This window comes from Typopeltis vanoorti, chromosome 23 (genome assembly GCF_054136105.1).
Source record: "Typopeltis vanoorti isolate ZY-2024b chromosome 23, IOZ_Tvanoo_1.0, whole genome shotgun sequence".
Classification (NCBI taxonomy): domain Eukaryota; kingdom Metazoa; phylum Arthropoda; class Arachnida; order Uropygi; family Thelyphonidae; genus Typopeltis; species Typopeltis vanoorti.
This window is the reverse complement of record NC_143571.1, coordinates 18,584,003-18,598,702: the sequence shown is the minus strand read 5'-3', so window position 1 is coordinate 18,598,702 and position 14,700 is coordinate 18,584,003. Positions and strand designations below refer to the sequence as shown.

General features: G+C 37.8%; 1 protein-coding gene across 13 annotated transcripts in view; it reads left to right on the top strand.

The window, feature by feature from the left end:
* LOC150093662 (uncharacterized) overlaps positions 1 to 14,700 on the top strand; it is a 442,983-nt gene that overhangs the window by 153,577 nt on the left and 274,706 nt on the right. For all 13 annotated transcript variants that reach the window (XR_016550305.1, XR_016550303.1, XR_016550304.1 and 10 more), the window contains one exon: positions 3,992 to 4,093. Coding sequence is in view for 9 of the 13 variants with exons in the window: in XM_090412731.1 (XP_090268857.1) it covers positions 3,992 to 4,093 (102 nt within the window). In the remaining 4 variants the exon portion in view is untranslated. The remainder of the gene's footprint in view (positions 1 to 3,991; positions 4,094 to 14,700) is intronic.

Here is a 14,700-nt window from a genome sequence, read left to right as displayed (position 1 = left end):
CCTTCAGAAAACCATGCTGTCCCCCTTACAGTATCCCATTTTCATTTATCCAATCCTGTATTTTCCTTTTGACTATTTTCTCCAAGAACTTGACAACGATTCCTGATATATGCTGATCGGTCGGTAATTTACAACAGCAGCCTTGGAACCTCCTTTATGCAGTGGAACTATTTTCCCCCTCTTTCTACCCCCTTGGGACTAACCCAGACCCGAGACTCAGATTAAACGAAATGGTGAAGGGCACTGACAGTTCTTTAGCTGCTTCTCGTACGACGCGAGCAGGTATACCATCCAATTCCACAGATGTATTGCCATTGTGGTTTTGTAATAGACTATTCACCTCCACTTCATTCACCACAATTCCCATATAAGCTGTTAATTCTTTTATTCCTGCAATGTCATATCTTTTTATTCTTTTATTCCTGCAATATCACCTGGATGATATACTCTTGCAAAGTGCTCACTCAGTAATTCCACTATATCAACTGCTTCGGTTACCTCCCTACCATCAGCATTCTTTAAAATCATTCTGCTGTATACATTTTTTCTTTTACTTGCAACATATCGAAAAAACTGTTTGGGATTCTCATTAGCCTGCATGGCTAATGTTCTTTCATAATCTGCTTTTGCTTTTGCCACACTCATTACCCTTCTGGCCTGTGCTTTATATCGTTCATGTGCCTGCCAGTCACCAGTAGACATGATATATTGATAAATATAAAAACAAGATAAAGAGTTGCTATTCTTGTGTTATTGTTCCCTGACAATGCCAGTTAACTTTGGAAAAATATACAAAATAATAATTAAATTATTTTAGTTATTATATAATCTGTGTTATAATCTCTTTTCTAAAACAACTATTCTAAAATTTTACTTGACACCCAACCATTTCCCAGTCAACAAAATTTCTAATCCTTTGCCAATTCTATTTTAACAGACTTTCCTCTTTATCTCTAGACAGCATTTATCAGATTTATTTGAGTATAATTTAACATGCTTTGGACAGATTGGTTGGCATATGGAAAAAGAATTAGTGAGTAACCTAAAACTTCAGTGCTATATCTTTTGAAATGATGCTCATTTAATTCTTAGACTTTGTTAGACACAGTAAATATATTACTATGTCTAATTGTTTTATATTCTCTGCATTTTCATGGAAAATTGCCAGCCAACAAATGTTTGTTAACATTAAACATATAGAATGGCATGGACCAAGATATACAGAACCAAGACTACAGAGCAATGGAAATTGATCCTGCATTTTTTTTATATTAATCCCATACAAGAGAGGTCGAGGGACAAGTACATCAGTGCCATGTGTGGGATGCCGATGAGGACTGAGATAGAAGCTCATTGTTTTTTTTTTTACAGTTGGTAGTTATTTGGGAATACTTCTTGAGGAAGGCTGTTCTAGGATGAGAGGAGAGTACTATTGTCTGCAAAGTGTGGATAAGATTAGTGGTTATTGTGAGTAGGCGTGGATGATTACATTACAGCATCTTCCACTCTAATATACTTTCACATAGAGGATGGCTGGAAAATGCTTCTTATTCAAGCTAGTGTTCTAACAGGAGTCTGTAGTAAACAATGGGAATGTCTTCCTTCAAAAAATACATAAGGAAACAGTTTGACTCAGATCCATAGTGGACTGCATAGACTCCCTCATTCTATAAATTAGCCAGATTCCTAGCTCGTCTTTTAAGCTCCCACATTGGTTTCACACAAAACTCCACGAAGAATTCATTAGATTTTTTGACAAAAATAAAACACTTAACCCTTCAATCTATAGACCTCATGATTAATCTTGATATCCAGGCCTTATTTACTAGTCTATCTCTGGCTGACACTCTCCAACTATTATCAGATGAGTTTCCTCCAGACATAGTTGAAACATTCGACTTTGTCATTTATTCAGGCTACTTCATCTACAGGAACCAGTTCTACAAACAGATTGAAGGAACTACCATGGGAAGCCTCTTGTCATCTGCATTTGATGATTTTTACTTAGAGCATCTTGAAGAATCTCTATTCCCTTCAATAAAACTCTAACCTTTGTTTTAGGTTCGATATGTAGATGATGTGTTTGCCATCTGGCCGGACTCAGAAGAATCTCTACTTAATGTTAGAAGTTTTTCCACTTGGTTATGCTATAAATTAAAGATACCAAGAAATTATATACTTGGTTTAATCCTTTATCCAAATATAAGCAAACAAAGTTTGCACATGAAGTATTTTCAGGACTGGGGCAACTCATATATAAAAACTAATGACATCACATCACTTGCCTTAGTATCCCATAATGCAAAGCACATTATGTAATCCTTACAAACATGTATAATGCTATGCATTATGGGAAGGGCCACTATCCAGACCGGTTTTGACCTCAATAAAGGTTGAAACCATTTCACTTAATTTTGTAATTAAATTAAATTTTATTTCAAATCACTTAATTTTAAATTTAGGCCTTTATTGTAATCTTATTTATTGTAACTATCCTAGGTGGCATCCACCATGTGGTTCAGCTCTGTAAATAGGATTAACAGTCTTTGTTGTAGCTTCACCTTGATCATATTGATGCACTGATGATGACCAGTTAGTTTCTGGTTGAAATGTTTGCAGTAATAAAATTACTATATTCTTGTGAATACATGTGTATAATAATTGTTTCATTAAAAATACAAGTTTCATTAAAAATTCGTTTGATATAACTCCTTCTATCATCAATATCACTCCACCTCCCTTTTTACCCTTTCTATCTTCACAAAATACATATACCCTTTCATCTCTATTCCTGTCAGGATGTCATCCACATCCAACCCTGTCTCACTTATTCCAACAGTTTTTGGGATAATAACTCAATCAATGTAGCCAATTCATTTCCCTTGTTTTTGATACTTCTAGCATTTGTATACAAACATAACAGCTTGTTCCTGGATCTATAACAAGTCGCACTGACACCACTTATTATATGTGACTTTTCCATATCTTCCTCAAGCTGTTTCTTTTTCTCCTTACTTATCCCAGAACCTTCTTCAAATCCAATTATTTTCCCTAGATCCCGAGTCCTTTCATTGACTTCTTGTTTACACACACACATTCACATCCTCTTTGAGCATCAACCTTTCTCATGCTGTGCTCCCCTGAGTCTCCATTTCCCTGTTTTTCTTGCACACTTCTCATTCTCTACACTCATTCTACTCCTCTCCATCCATAAGCATCATTTCACTCTCTCCTTCCTTAATCTCCCACTCTTTCACATTCTCACTTGCTCGAATTCATTTACTACTCATTATTTTCCCTTCCATCAGCATCATCATTATTTTCCCTCACCAAATGACTCACCCCAAAACCATTCAAATTCAGTCCATCGTCTTATACAGTTCAATAGCTCCTTCAAACTCATTTCACACATTAACAAACTTCACTCCTTTCTCCTCACATATTTCTGCTAACATATCATTCATAATCCTGGAAGTTACTAAAGGAAGCTGTGAGCAAGGGGTGAGGAGTGGTTCTTTGCATGGAGGGTGGTTGAACTGTGGAATGCATTGCCTGAGAGAGTGGTGAGAGCAAAAACGGTCAATGAGTTCAAGGAGTGGTATGATAGACTTCGTGTTTCCTAAGAAGGACCTCCCACAATGAGTCTCTTGACTCCATGGAGACCTGAATAATAATAATAATAATAATCCTTGCTCTCTACTTCATCTCATCATTGTCATTACCTGGGTAACACACTGATCTATCATGCTATTATCTTTTATCTTTCTCAACAACCACCTGATATCCAGTCTTACATGTTACTTGTTCCCAGTCGAGTAATTTGTCCCTACTCCCATTACTAACTCTTTTACTTCTTACTCCTTGTATCCCACACAATGATCACATAAAATCATGCAATCCATTAATCATATGTGAAATGTGCCAGTAATTAAATTTTTCCCAAAAATTATCTGTATTTTATTATTGTTATTATTATTATTTTTTATTTCAGCTTGTCCTGCAGGCAAATATGGAAATAAATGCTTAGGAACATGCACATGTAAAAATGGAGCTTACTGTTCTCATTATTCAGGAGACTGTAAATGTGCTTCAGGTATTTTATATTATTTTTTTTCTCTAAAACTGTTCAGAAAGCATATTTTTATACTGGACATGAAAAAATATTTTTATTACTATTCATATTTGAGAGAGGACTTGAAAGTATTGTTAAAGGTAGCGAAAGAAAAGAGTGAGAGATTGGATGGTGAGTCTGTTGCCGTGGTACGACAGAGGAGTTTAGAAGGAGGGTCATAATTGCAAATAACTTTATGCACAGGTTATGCAAATGGTGTGGAATTTGTGGATGTGTGGAATGAGTTTGATGGGCAAAAGGATTTATACAAGATGGATGGCCTACATTTGAATAGATTTGGTATGCATAGACAGGAAAAAGTGTTGCTGAATGAAGTGAAAATGGATGTGCAGAACCAGGGAAACTAGAACTACCAAGGGGGGGGGGGGAGTGGATATGCAGACACCAGTGAGACAATTGAGTGTAAGAATGTATATAATGTACCCAAGCCAGTACTAAGGACAAGTAATCAGAATAGGATAGTTAGAATAATGCATCAAGATAGGGGTGGGACAAAGGGACCTCTGCATTTCATGTATACTAATGCCAGGAGTATTAGGAACAAGAAGGAAGAATTTTTGACCTTGGATGGCTCTTCCTGGCCAAAGGTTATTGGCATTAGTGAAACATGACTGACGGAAGATGATATAGTTAGTGGGATAGAATGTGTAGGTTATAGTGTGTTTAGGAGGGACAGAGAGAATAAAATGGGAGGAGGAGTGTTATTGATGATAGCTGATGAACTGCAGCCAAGGAGAATTGAAGTTGTATTGCTGGATAGTGAAAAGAGCTCATTTGAGGCTATTTGGTGTGAGATTGAGACTGGCAGAACAAAATATACAGTTGGGTACTGCTATAGACCAGGTGATGGAATAGATGGTGGAGTTAGTATGTATGCATAGGGAAATTGATGAAATGAGTGGAAGGAGGGTAATTATTATGGGGGATTTAACTATGGTAACATTGATTGGAAGGAGGAGAGGACACATGTGAGGAAGAAACTGGATTTTATTCAATTATTAAGGGATAACTATCTGAGACTGCATGTAATTGAAAATAATAGGGGTTTGAGAGTGCTCGACCTGGTAATAGCATCTGAGAATTTGATAGTAATGAATATGACCATGTTGCCACCTATTGGTGAGAGTGATCATAAGGTCTTGACCTGGGAGGTGGCTAAAGGTGTGGAATTTTCAATTAAGACAGGGTATATGTGAAATTACCGTGCTGACAAGTATGACAGGCTTAGGAGATTGCTTGGTTCAGTGACATGGCATGTAAAACTGCAAGGGCTGGATGTTGATAGAGAAGGGGAAGTGGTCAAGGAGCATTTATAGGAGGTTATGGCTGATTGTGTACCTAGGGTCCGAATAGTAAAACAAGTAGGGGTTAAATGGATGAATAGCACCATTAAGTTTGAGCTGCAAAAAAAGAAACAACTGTGGAGTGAATTTAAAGAGAAAGGTGACCTGTAGGCACACGAATGGTATAAAGCGTAGGCCAGAAGGGTAACGAGTGTGGTAAAAAAAAAAAAGCAAAAGCGGATTATGAAATGAAACTAGCTATGCAAGCTAAAGAGAATCCCAAACAGTTCTTTCAATATGCTGCAAGCAAAAAAAAAAAACTGTACAAGGCAGAATGATTTTAAGGAATGCCGATGATAAAGAGGTCACTGAATCTGTCGATATAGTGGAATTACTGAGCGAGCACTTTGCAAAAGTATATCATCCAGGTGGTGACATTGAAAGAATGAAGGAACCATTAGTTTATACGGGAATTGTGATGAATGAAGTCGAGGTGAATAGTCTATTACAGAACCTTAATGTGAATACATCTATGGGATTGGATGGTATACCGGCACGTGTCTTACGTGAAGCGGCTAAAGAATTATCAGTACCCTTGACTATGTTGTTTAATCTGAGTCTCGGGTTTGGGTTAGTCCCAAGGGGGTGGAAAATAGTTCCACTGCATAAAAGAGGTTCCAAGACTGCGGTTGCAAATTACCAACTGATCAGCATATCAGGAGTTGTTGTCAAGATCTTGGAGAAAATAGTCAAAAGGAAAATACAAGATTGGATAGATGAAAATGGGATACTGTACGGGGGGACAGCACGGTTTTGTGAAGGGTAGATCATGCCTCGGTAACTTGCTCATGTTTTATAACACAGTGATGGCTGAACTGGATAAGGGTAATGGGTTTGCAGTGATACTGCTGGACCTGGCTAAAGCCTTTGACAGGATACCACATGGAATTCTAATCAGTAAACTGCAACATATGGGAATAGATATAGGATTGGTGAGATGGATAGGAGGGTGGTTAATGGAGAGATATCAGAGAGTAGTTTATTGAGGAGTAGAGTCCAAAAGACAGCCTGTGACTAGTGGTGTGTCACAGCCTTCTCTTCTTGGACCACTGCTGTTTAATTTGTTCATTAACGATATAGGGAAGGATCTAAGAGGAACAGTTCATTTGTTCGCTGATGATGCAAAGTTGGGTAGGGCAATAGTGAATGCAGAAGATGTCAAAAGCTTGTAGGATGATTTGGATAGATTGGAGTTCTGGGCAAAGGAGAGTGGATGTCAATTTAATGTGACAAAATGTAAGGTTATGCACTTTGGGGTGAAAAGATTAGCAGCGGTATACCACATTGGTGGAACTGTACACCAGGAGATTGATGAGGCCAGGGACTTGGGAGTGTTGGTGGATAGGGAGATAAAATTTAGGGGGCACATTGCAAAAGTGGCTAAATCAGCTCATCAACTCACTTGTTTGTTGAAAAATACTTTGACGAGCAGACAAGCAAGTTATTGTTCCTCTGTACCGAGCCTTGATAAGACCTCATGTTGACTACTGTGCCCAGATTTGGTCACCTAGGTTTCTTCTTGATGTGGAGGAGGTGAAGAGGATCCAGAGGCGAGTGACCAAGATGATAGCAGGTCTATGGAATGAACCATATGAGAACAGGTTGAAGATTTGTGGGTTGCAGAAATTGGTTGATAGGCGGAAAAGTCGAGATATGATTGAGATATTCAAATTGCTAAAGGGTTTCTATAGGATTAATTCTGAGGATATTTTTGAGATCAGGACTGGTGGTGGGAGAACGAGGGGACATCTATGGAAGCTAGGCGAGAGTGTGGTTAGCAAGGGTGTTAGAGCTGGGTTCTTTACTTTTAGAATGGTAAATGAGTGGAATAAGCTGCCAGAGTCTGTTGTGGGTGTTTTAACAGTGAATGAGTTCAAGACAAGGTATGATAGATACTATGAGATTATTCTGTCTTCATCTTCCTCTCATGCCCCAGCCTTCCCAATGATTCATCTGCTTGCATTATATGTCGAAATTGCGTTAACTTCTACTTAGAAAGAAGGACTAACAATAAAGTTAGTCATTCTTGCTGATATTCTTAATAGTCTCTTGATGTCTATAATTCAAAATGAATCAATTCCTTTTCTATCTTTCTTCTTAATGATCCAGCTTTCACAGCGATACATCACCCACTGGACAGACCGTTGCTTTAACAATTTCATGGCCTTACTGACATTTATCTTTCATAATTTTGTCCCCCTCCCCACCCCCTTCCCACATAGCTATCTCTTTTTTTTAACAGCATTTTATTATCTTTCAACAAAATTACACGACAGTAATGTGCACATGTGATCTCTAAGTCAGTGTCCTCTGCATCATTGCCAAAATTCATTGTGCTGTCTTCACAATTTCAGCAATATGTCTTCTAAATTTAGATCCCTGTCAACCATCAAAATAAATTAGATTTAGTTTAAATATTTCCATGTCCATTCAATTCCTCTTGTAAGAAAACAATATCTGCTGTGCTTCTTGTAGTTTTTCCCAACTTGACATCATCTGCAAACAACAAATATTCCCATTCAAACCATTATTATTAACATACAGGTTTAAACACCTAGTGACTTTCCTCTTTTGAGATGTTGTTCTCCCACGCTCGCTGATGCCTATCAGATAGCCAGTTTGCAATCCAATGTGCTAATCTGTTATCCAATCCTGTCCATTACAATTTAACTATCAATTTATCATGTGATATGTTACCAACGCCTCTGCAAAATCTAAGTATTGATTCATCTCCTCTGTCCAATGCAACTGTCACCTTGTAATCAGTAATCAGATTACCAAAACATGATATGCCTTTAGTAAACTCTTGCTGTACCTCAAAGAGAATGCCACTGTTGTCACCTTAATTCTGGATCTTGTTTCTCACTAGCCTCTCTAATACTTTGACCACAACTCCAGATCCAGACATAAAAATTGACCAGCTTGAGTCTTTTTACCTCCCTAATGAAGTAGTACAATCTTGCCTTCCTTCCACTTCTTTGAAACTTTTCCTTGACAAACAGGTATGTCAAGGTAGATGTCAACTCTCTATCACATTTCTTCAAGATGCACAGTGATATATCATAAGTTGAGCAGCCTTATTAACATTAATTACTCAATTCTCCCACATACCTTGGTCCACTGTTATTCAATCTATACGTTGATGATATTGGGAAGGATTTGACAAGTGACATGCAGCTATTTGCTGATGATGCAAAGATAGGTAGGTAGGATAATCAGGAATGCTGCTGATATGCATTACTTGCAGAATGATTTGAATAGGCTGGAACTGTGGGTATGGGAAAATGGATATCAGTTCAATGTCAGTAAATGTAAAGTCATTCACTTCAGCATGATTATATATATCCAATGTTGCATTATATTGGTGGGATTATGCTAGAAGAAACTGATGAAGCTAGGGATCTTGGTGTGTTAGTAGATAGGAAGTTGAAGTTCAGGGGCCAGGTAGCAAAGATTGCAAACACATCTCAAAAGATAATTGCAGTGCTGAAACAAACATTCACATGTAAAGATAAGGATGTCATTTTGCATCTTTACAAGGCCATGATGAGACCTCACTTGGACTACTGTGTGCAGGTCTGGTCTCCTAGTTTCCATTGTGATTCTGATATATTGGAGAGAGTGCAAAGGAGAGTATTAAAAATTATATCAGGGTTGCAGAATACTGATTATGAAGACAGATTGAGAGTTTAGACTGCAGACACTAGCAAACAGGAGAAACAGGGGTGATATGATTGAGACTTACAAACTTCTGAAAGGGTCATACAGGATTTCAATTGATGGAATTTTTCAATTTATGGAAGGTGGGAGGGGAAGGACAAAAGGATATCCAAGCTGAGAATGAATGCTGCTAAGAAGGGGGTTGAGGGCTAGATTGCTCTCTCTCTCTCTCTCTCACAGGGTGGTGCATGATTGGAATGGATTGCCATTGGATGTTGTGAGTGCAAGCAGTGTGATGAATTCAAGAATAAGTATGATAGCTATGTATATAGTATGTGGCCTACCTCAATGAGTCCCTGACTCCCTGGAGATCTCTCTTAATAATAATAATAATTTTGTTACATGTTAATAAATTATTATAATTAGTACAATATAATATTATAGTTAATATTAAAAATTAATAGTAATCATAACAATTTGCAATTACAGTTTTACATTAAAACAGTTATTTCCACATTTTATCATTTAAATGTATATTTCAGTTTATTTTAATTCGCAGTTTACATTAATAGTTTCTGTTTTGTTGAGACACAGTAGGAGAATGAGAATGCATTCATTTCTCTTTTTTACAATGCTAATTTTTTTTAAGTGCTAATAATTAGTTTTTTCTTCACATTAAACATCATTTCTTATTCTGGACCTGAGTAAATCATAACTTTGCTACCTCTGTTTTATCTCCCTCAATTATAAATTCATCTGCTTTTAAATTGCCGGAAACCATCACTTTTGTTTTACTGATATTTAAATTAAACTTATCTGTTTTTGCTTTTCCTCTTGACTAACAACTGCTTCAGATCTTAGTTTCTGTCATGAGGGTTGTATCATCTGCATATTGTAAATTATTTATTTTTCTACCTCCATTCTAATTGTCTAAATCAGCCATTCTCATAACACCTTCACTATAAATATTAAAAAAAGTAGGGTGATAATATACTTCATTGTGTATTCTGAAAGATTGTGTTTACCAAAACTTCTTGGTTATCATACAGTTCTGTGATTAAGATTATTAATGCTCAGGTATTCCCATTACTTACTCTCTCGTTATATTCCACAGTCTTTGATCAACACAATCAAGTACTTTCTTATAAGCAGTAAAAAAACAGATTAATACAATAAAAAAACAGATGATTTCCTTTTGAAATTCTCATATGCTTTCCATAACCCATCTCATATTTGCTATCTGGTCTCTGGTTTATCTGCTTCTAAAACCTGCCTGTTCTGGCATTTCTCTATTCACATATGATTCTAACCTTTTTTTTTTTTTTTTGAATTACTTTCATCATAAGTTTACTTGCATGTGAAAGTGAAGCAATAGTTCTGTAATTCTTACATTCTCTTGTATTTTACATTTTTTTTTTTTTGCAATTGGGATCAATACTGATGCTTTTCAGTTTCTAGGCTAGTATATTTTCTTCCAAATATGTTGGCAGATTTTATTTAATATATTTGCTACTTCATCCACGCTTCTCTCAATAACTGACACTTTATCAGCTCCAGAAGATTTTCCTTCAAGCAGCTATTCCATTGTCCATACACCTCACTTTTCATTATCATAAGTTCCTCAATGAAATTTTTTCTTTCAAATTCTTCTTCAATTTTAATCTCTTTCTTGTTCAATTACTCTTTTTTTTTTATATTACTTTCACACACAAAAGGCCTATATCAAATACATGCTGCAGTTGTGGGTGAGGGTCAGGAGTAGAGTAATCTGTTGTTCTCTTGAACTGCTGAAAGTTGTAGTAGTTCTTTGGAAATGCTTCATGGTGGGAGGCTGTTCCATAGAATTGAGTTGGATGGAATGAAAGATGACTGGCAGTAGCAGGTTTGGTGAGTATGCAGTTTGACTGTAAATGAATGTTGAGTAGCTGCTGTTGCTCAAGTTCCTGTAATCTAGCAGAAATCGGAAGCATGGCGGATGCTAGTTCTGCTGAACAGTGGCCATGGAAGTATCTGTAGAAGAGACATAATGCAGAAACTGAACTGATCTTCTATGAGAAAGTGGCTGAAGTGAGTCTGTAAGAGATGTCATTAATCTATAAAACTGCCCTTTTCTGAACAGCATCAAAAATTTTTAGGGAAGTTTTAGGTGCACCTACCCAAACAAGAGAATAGTATTCCAGGGTTGGTCAAATTTGAAATTGATACAGAGTAAATAATTGCTCAGCAGAGAAGGACTGTCTTGAGCTTAAAAGGATGCCAAGTTTCTTGGAAGTTGATGATGCTATGAAAGTGATATGATTATGCCAGGAAAGGTTTGGAGTAAGAGGCAGTCCAAGAAGAGAGTTTTGGCCTTGACTGTTGAACTGAGCATTATCCAAACTAAGTGGAGAAGATCTGAGATCTTTTTTTGCAAGAAAACAATTAAAACTGTGTTTTGGAAGCATTGAAGGTGACTAGGTGGTTTTCACCCAATCAAGGATACAGTGAAGATTAGTGTTCAGGACACTTATTATGGATGATCTTGAAGCTTGAAATGCTTGAGCATGCAAGGCTTATCATATAAGTAGGATGAGTGGAGTGTGCTGTCATCAGCAAAACTATGAATAAGGTTTGCAGTCAATGAGCAGGTCAGGTCATTTATATAAATCAGGATGGGATGGGTGAAATGACAGAACCCTGAGGGATGCTGGCATTGACAGGAAAGTCTGAAGGGAGAACACCATTACACATAACGATCAATTTGAGAGAAAACTGCCAATCCAGTTGCACAACGATGAAGGCAGTTCATATGATGTCAACTTGTTGAGAAGTCCTTGATGTCAGATCCTATCAAATGCATTGGAGATGTCAAGAGCATAAGTTTCTCCAAACTTTTCCATAGAATGAGTCCAGAGTTGCATGGTGTAGGCCAGGAGATATCCTGTGGATCTAGAGTGGCAAAATCCATACTGGTGGTCACTAATTAGATGATAGGTCTCCAAGTGTTGAAGAAGTTGATAGCATCAGCCTGGCCAAAGATTATTGGGATCACAGAGACGTGGTTGACAGAAGAGGATATAATAACAAGAATAGAAGTAGCAGGGTACAGCATTTTTCAGCAGGATAGGAAGGGAAGGTGGTGCTTATGATAAGTGACGACTTATGTCCGCTAAGAGTGGATGCTTTGGAAGGCAGTGACAATAATGATTTTGAAAGCATACGGTATGAGGTAGAGGTGAGCAAGACAGGATATTTAGTGGGGTATTGCTACAAACCAAGGAGCACAGAGGGTAGGGACCACAAGATGTTTAGACAGTTAAGCTTGGCAAGTGCAAGAAGAATGATTGTTATGGGAGATTTTATCTACAGCTGTATAAACTGGGGAGAGGATGATGCATGTAGCAATAAGAGAATGAAATTTCTAGAATTCTTCAGGGACAAATGTTAGGCAACATATAATAGAGGGAACAAGAGGTTCAACAGTTTTGGATTTGGTCATAGCATCAGAAGAGTTGATAACAACTGAGATGACATCTCTCCCGCCAGTTGGAGAGAGTGACCATATGGTTTTGACTTGGAAGATGAATAGACATACAGGAGTATCAAAGAGACTGGAACGTATGTGGAATTATAAGGCAGGTGATTATAATAGTTTTAGACATCAACTTGGAAAAGTTTCATGGAGGGAGGAATTGGAAGGCTGGGATATCATTAGTGCTTGGGAAATTGTGAAGGAATATTTGTTCGAGCAATAATAAGCTGTATTCCAAGTGAAGAAGAGGACACAATTTTGAGTAAAGTGGATGACAAACAATATTAAACAGGAACGACATGTGAAGAAGAATCTATGGAAGAGATATAAGGAGACAGGTGAAGAGTAGATGCATGAAGAATATAAGACACAGGCCAGGAGAGTGACTAGTATGGTAAGGAAGGCGAAACTGGAATATGAGAAAAGATTGGCCCTAAGATCCAAAGAAAATCCTAGGGAATTTTTTAGCTATGTGGCCAGTAGCAGGAGAAATGTTTGAGGAAGAATGACATTGTGGGATAAAAATGGGACTAGTGTGACTGATCCAGAGGACATAGTGGAATTGTTCAATGAACACTTTATTGGAGTATTTCATCCTGGAGGAGTAAATTTTAATACTAGAGGGATAGGGAAGGTTCGAGGTTTAGAGGAACACACTCTCCTGCAGGAGGAGAGTGTGTTCCAAATACTGAGTACTCTGGATGTCAGTAAGCTGTGTGACTGGATGGTATTTCACCACGAGTTTTGAGAGAATGTGATAAAGAACTGACAGATCCTTTGACCTGTCTTTTCAATGAAAGTCTGGCTACAGGAAAGGTCCCCAGGGAATGGAAGGAAGGTAAGATAGTGCCATTACATAAGGGCAGTAGCAGACTGGAAGTGTCTAATTATAGACCAGTTTGTGTATCATCAATAGTTGTTAAGATCTTAGAGAAATTAGTGAGAGTCAAAATGGATTTGTTAAGGGGGTGCTCTTGTTTTAGTAGTATGCTAGCCTTTTATAATAAAGTTACAAGAGCAGTAGATGAGGGAAAAGCATATACTGCCATTTTCTTGGACTTAGCGAAGGCATTTGACAGAGTGCCACGTGATAAACTGATATTTAAGTTGCAGCACATGGGTTTGGATGTCAGGTTAGTCAACTGGATTCAGGATTGGCTGTCTGATAGGTATCAGAGAGTTGTTTATGGTGGGGCAGTTTCAAGGAAGCAGAGGGTTACAAGTGGGGTTCCACAGAGCACAGTACTGGGACCTATATTGTTTAACCTTTATATCAATGACATTGTCCGTGGATTGCAAGGGGATATTCAGTTGTTTGTGGATGATGTGAAGCTGGGAAGGGTTATTAGTAACAGTGCTGATGTGGTAGCCCTGCAAGAGGATTTGAATAAGCTAGACAGATGGGCAAATGACTGGGGGTGTCAGTTTAATGCTGCAAAATGTAAGGTCTTTGAGGTTTGGGACACATCGATGGGACTGCATACTCTATTGGAGGAGCTATACTGGAGGATGTATGGGAGATAAGAGATCTGGGGGTTGATGATTGATAGAAACCTGAAATTCAGGGCACATATTGCAAAGATGGTGAAGATAACACAGAGGATTGCTGCAATAATGAGAAGGATGCTGACCTGCAGAGATAAAGAGTTATCATTCTGTTGTATAAGACCCTGATCAGACCACACTTAGACTATTGTTCTCAGATTTGATCCCCAGGATTTGAAGGAGATAAATTAACTGTGGAAAGGGTACAAAGGTGGATAACAAAGATGGTTTCAGGATTGTACAATGTTAATTATGAGGATCGGCTGAGGCAATGTGGACTGCAGAGTTTGGTGGATAGAAGAAGGAGAGGTGTTACAATTGAGACTTTTAAACTGTTGAAAGGTGGTTACATAGTTGGCACTGGGGAGTTCGTTTGCTTGGTTGAACAGCAGGAAGGAGTGATGACAAGGGGCCATCCCTGGAAGTTATGGAAGGAAATTGTGAGCAAGAGGGTGTGGAGTGATTTCTTTGCATGGAGGGTGGTTGAACCATGGAATGCATTGCCTAAT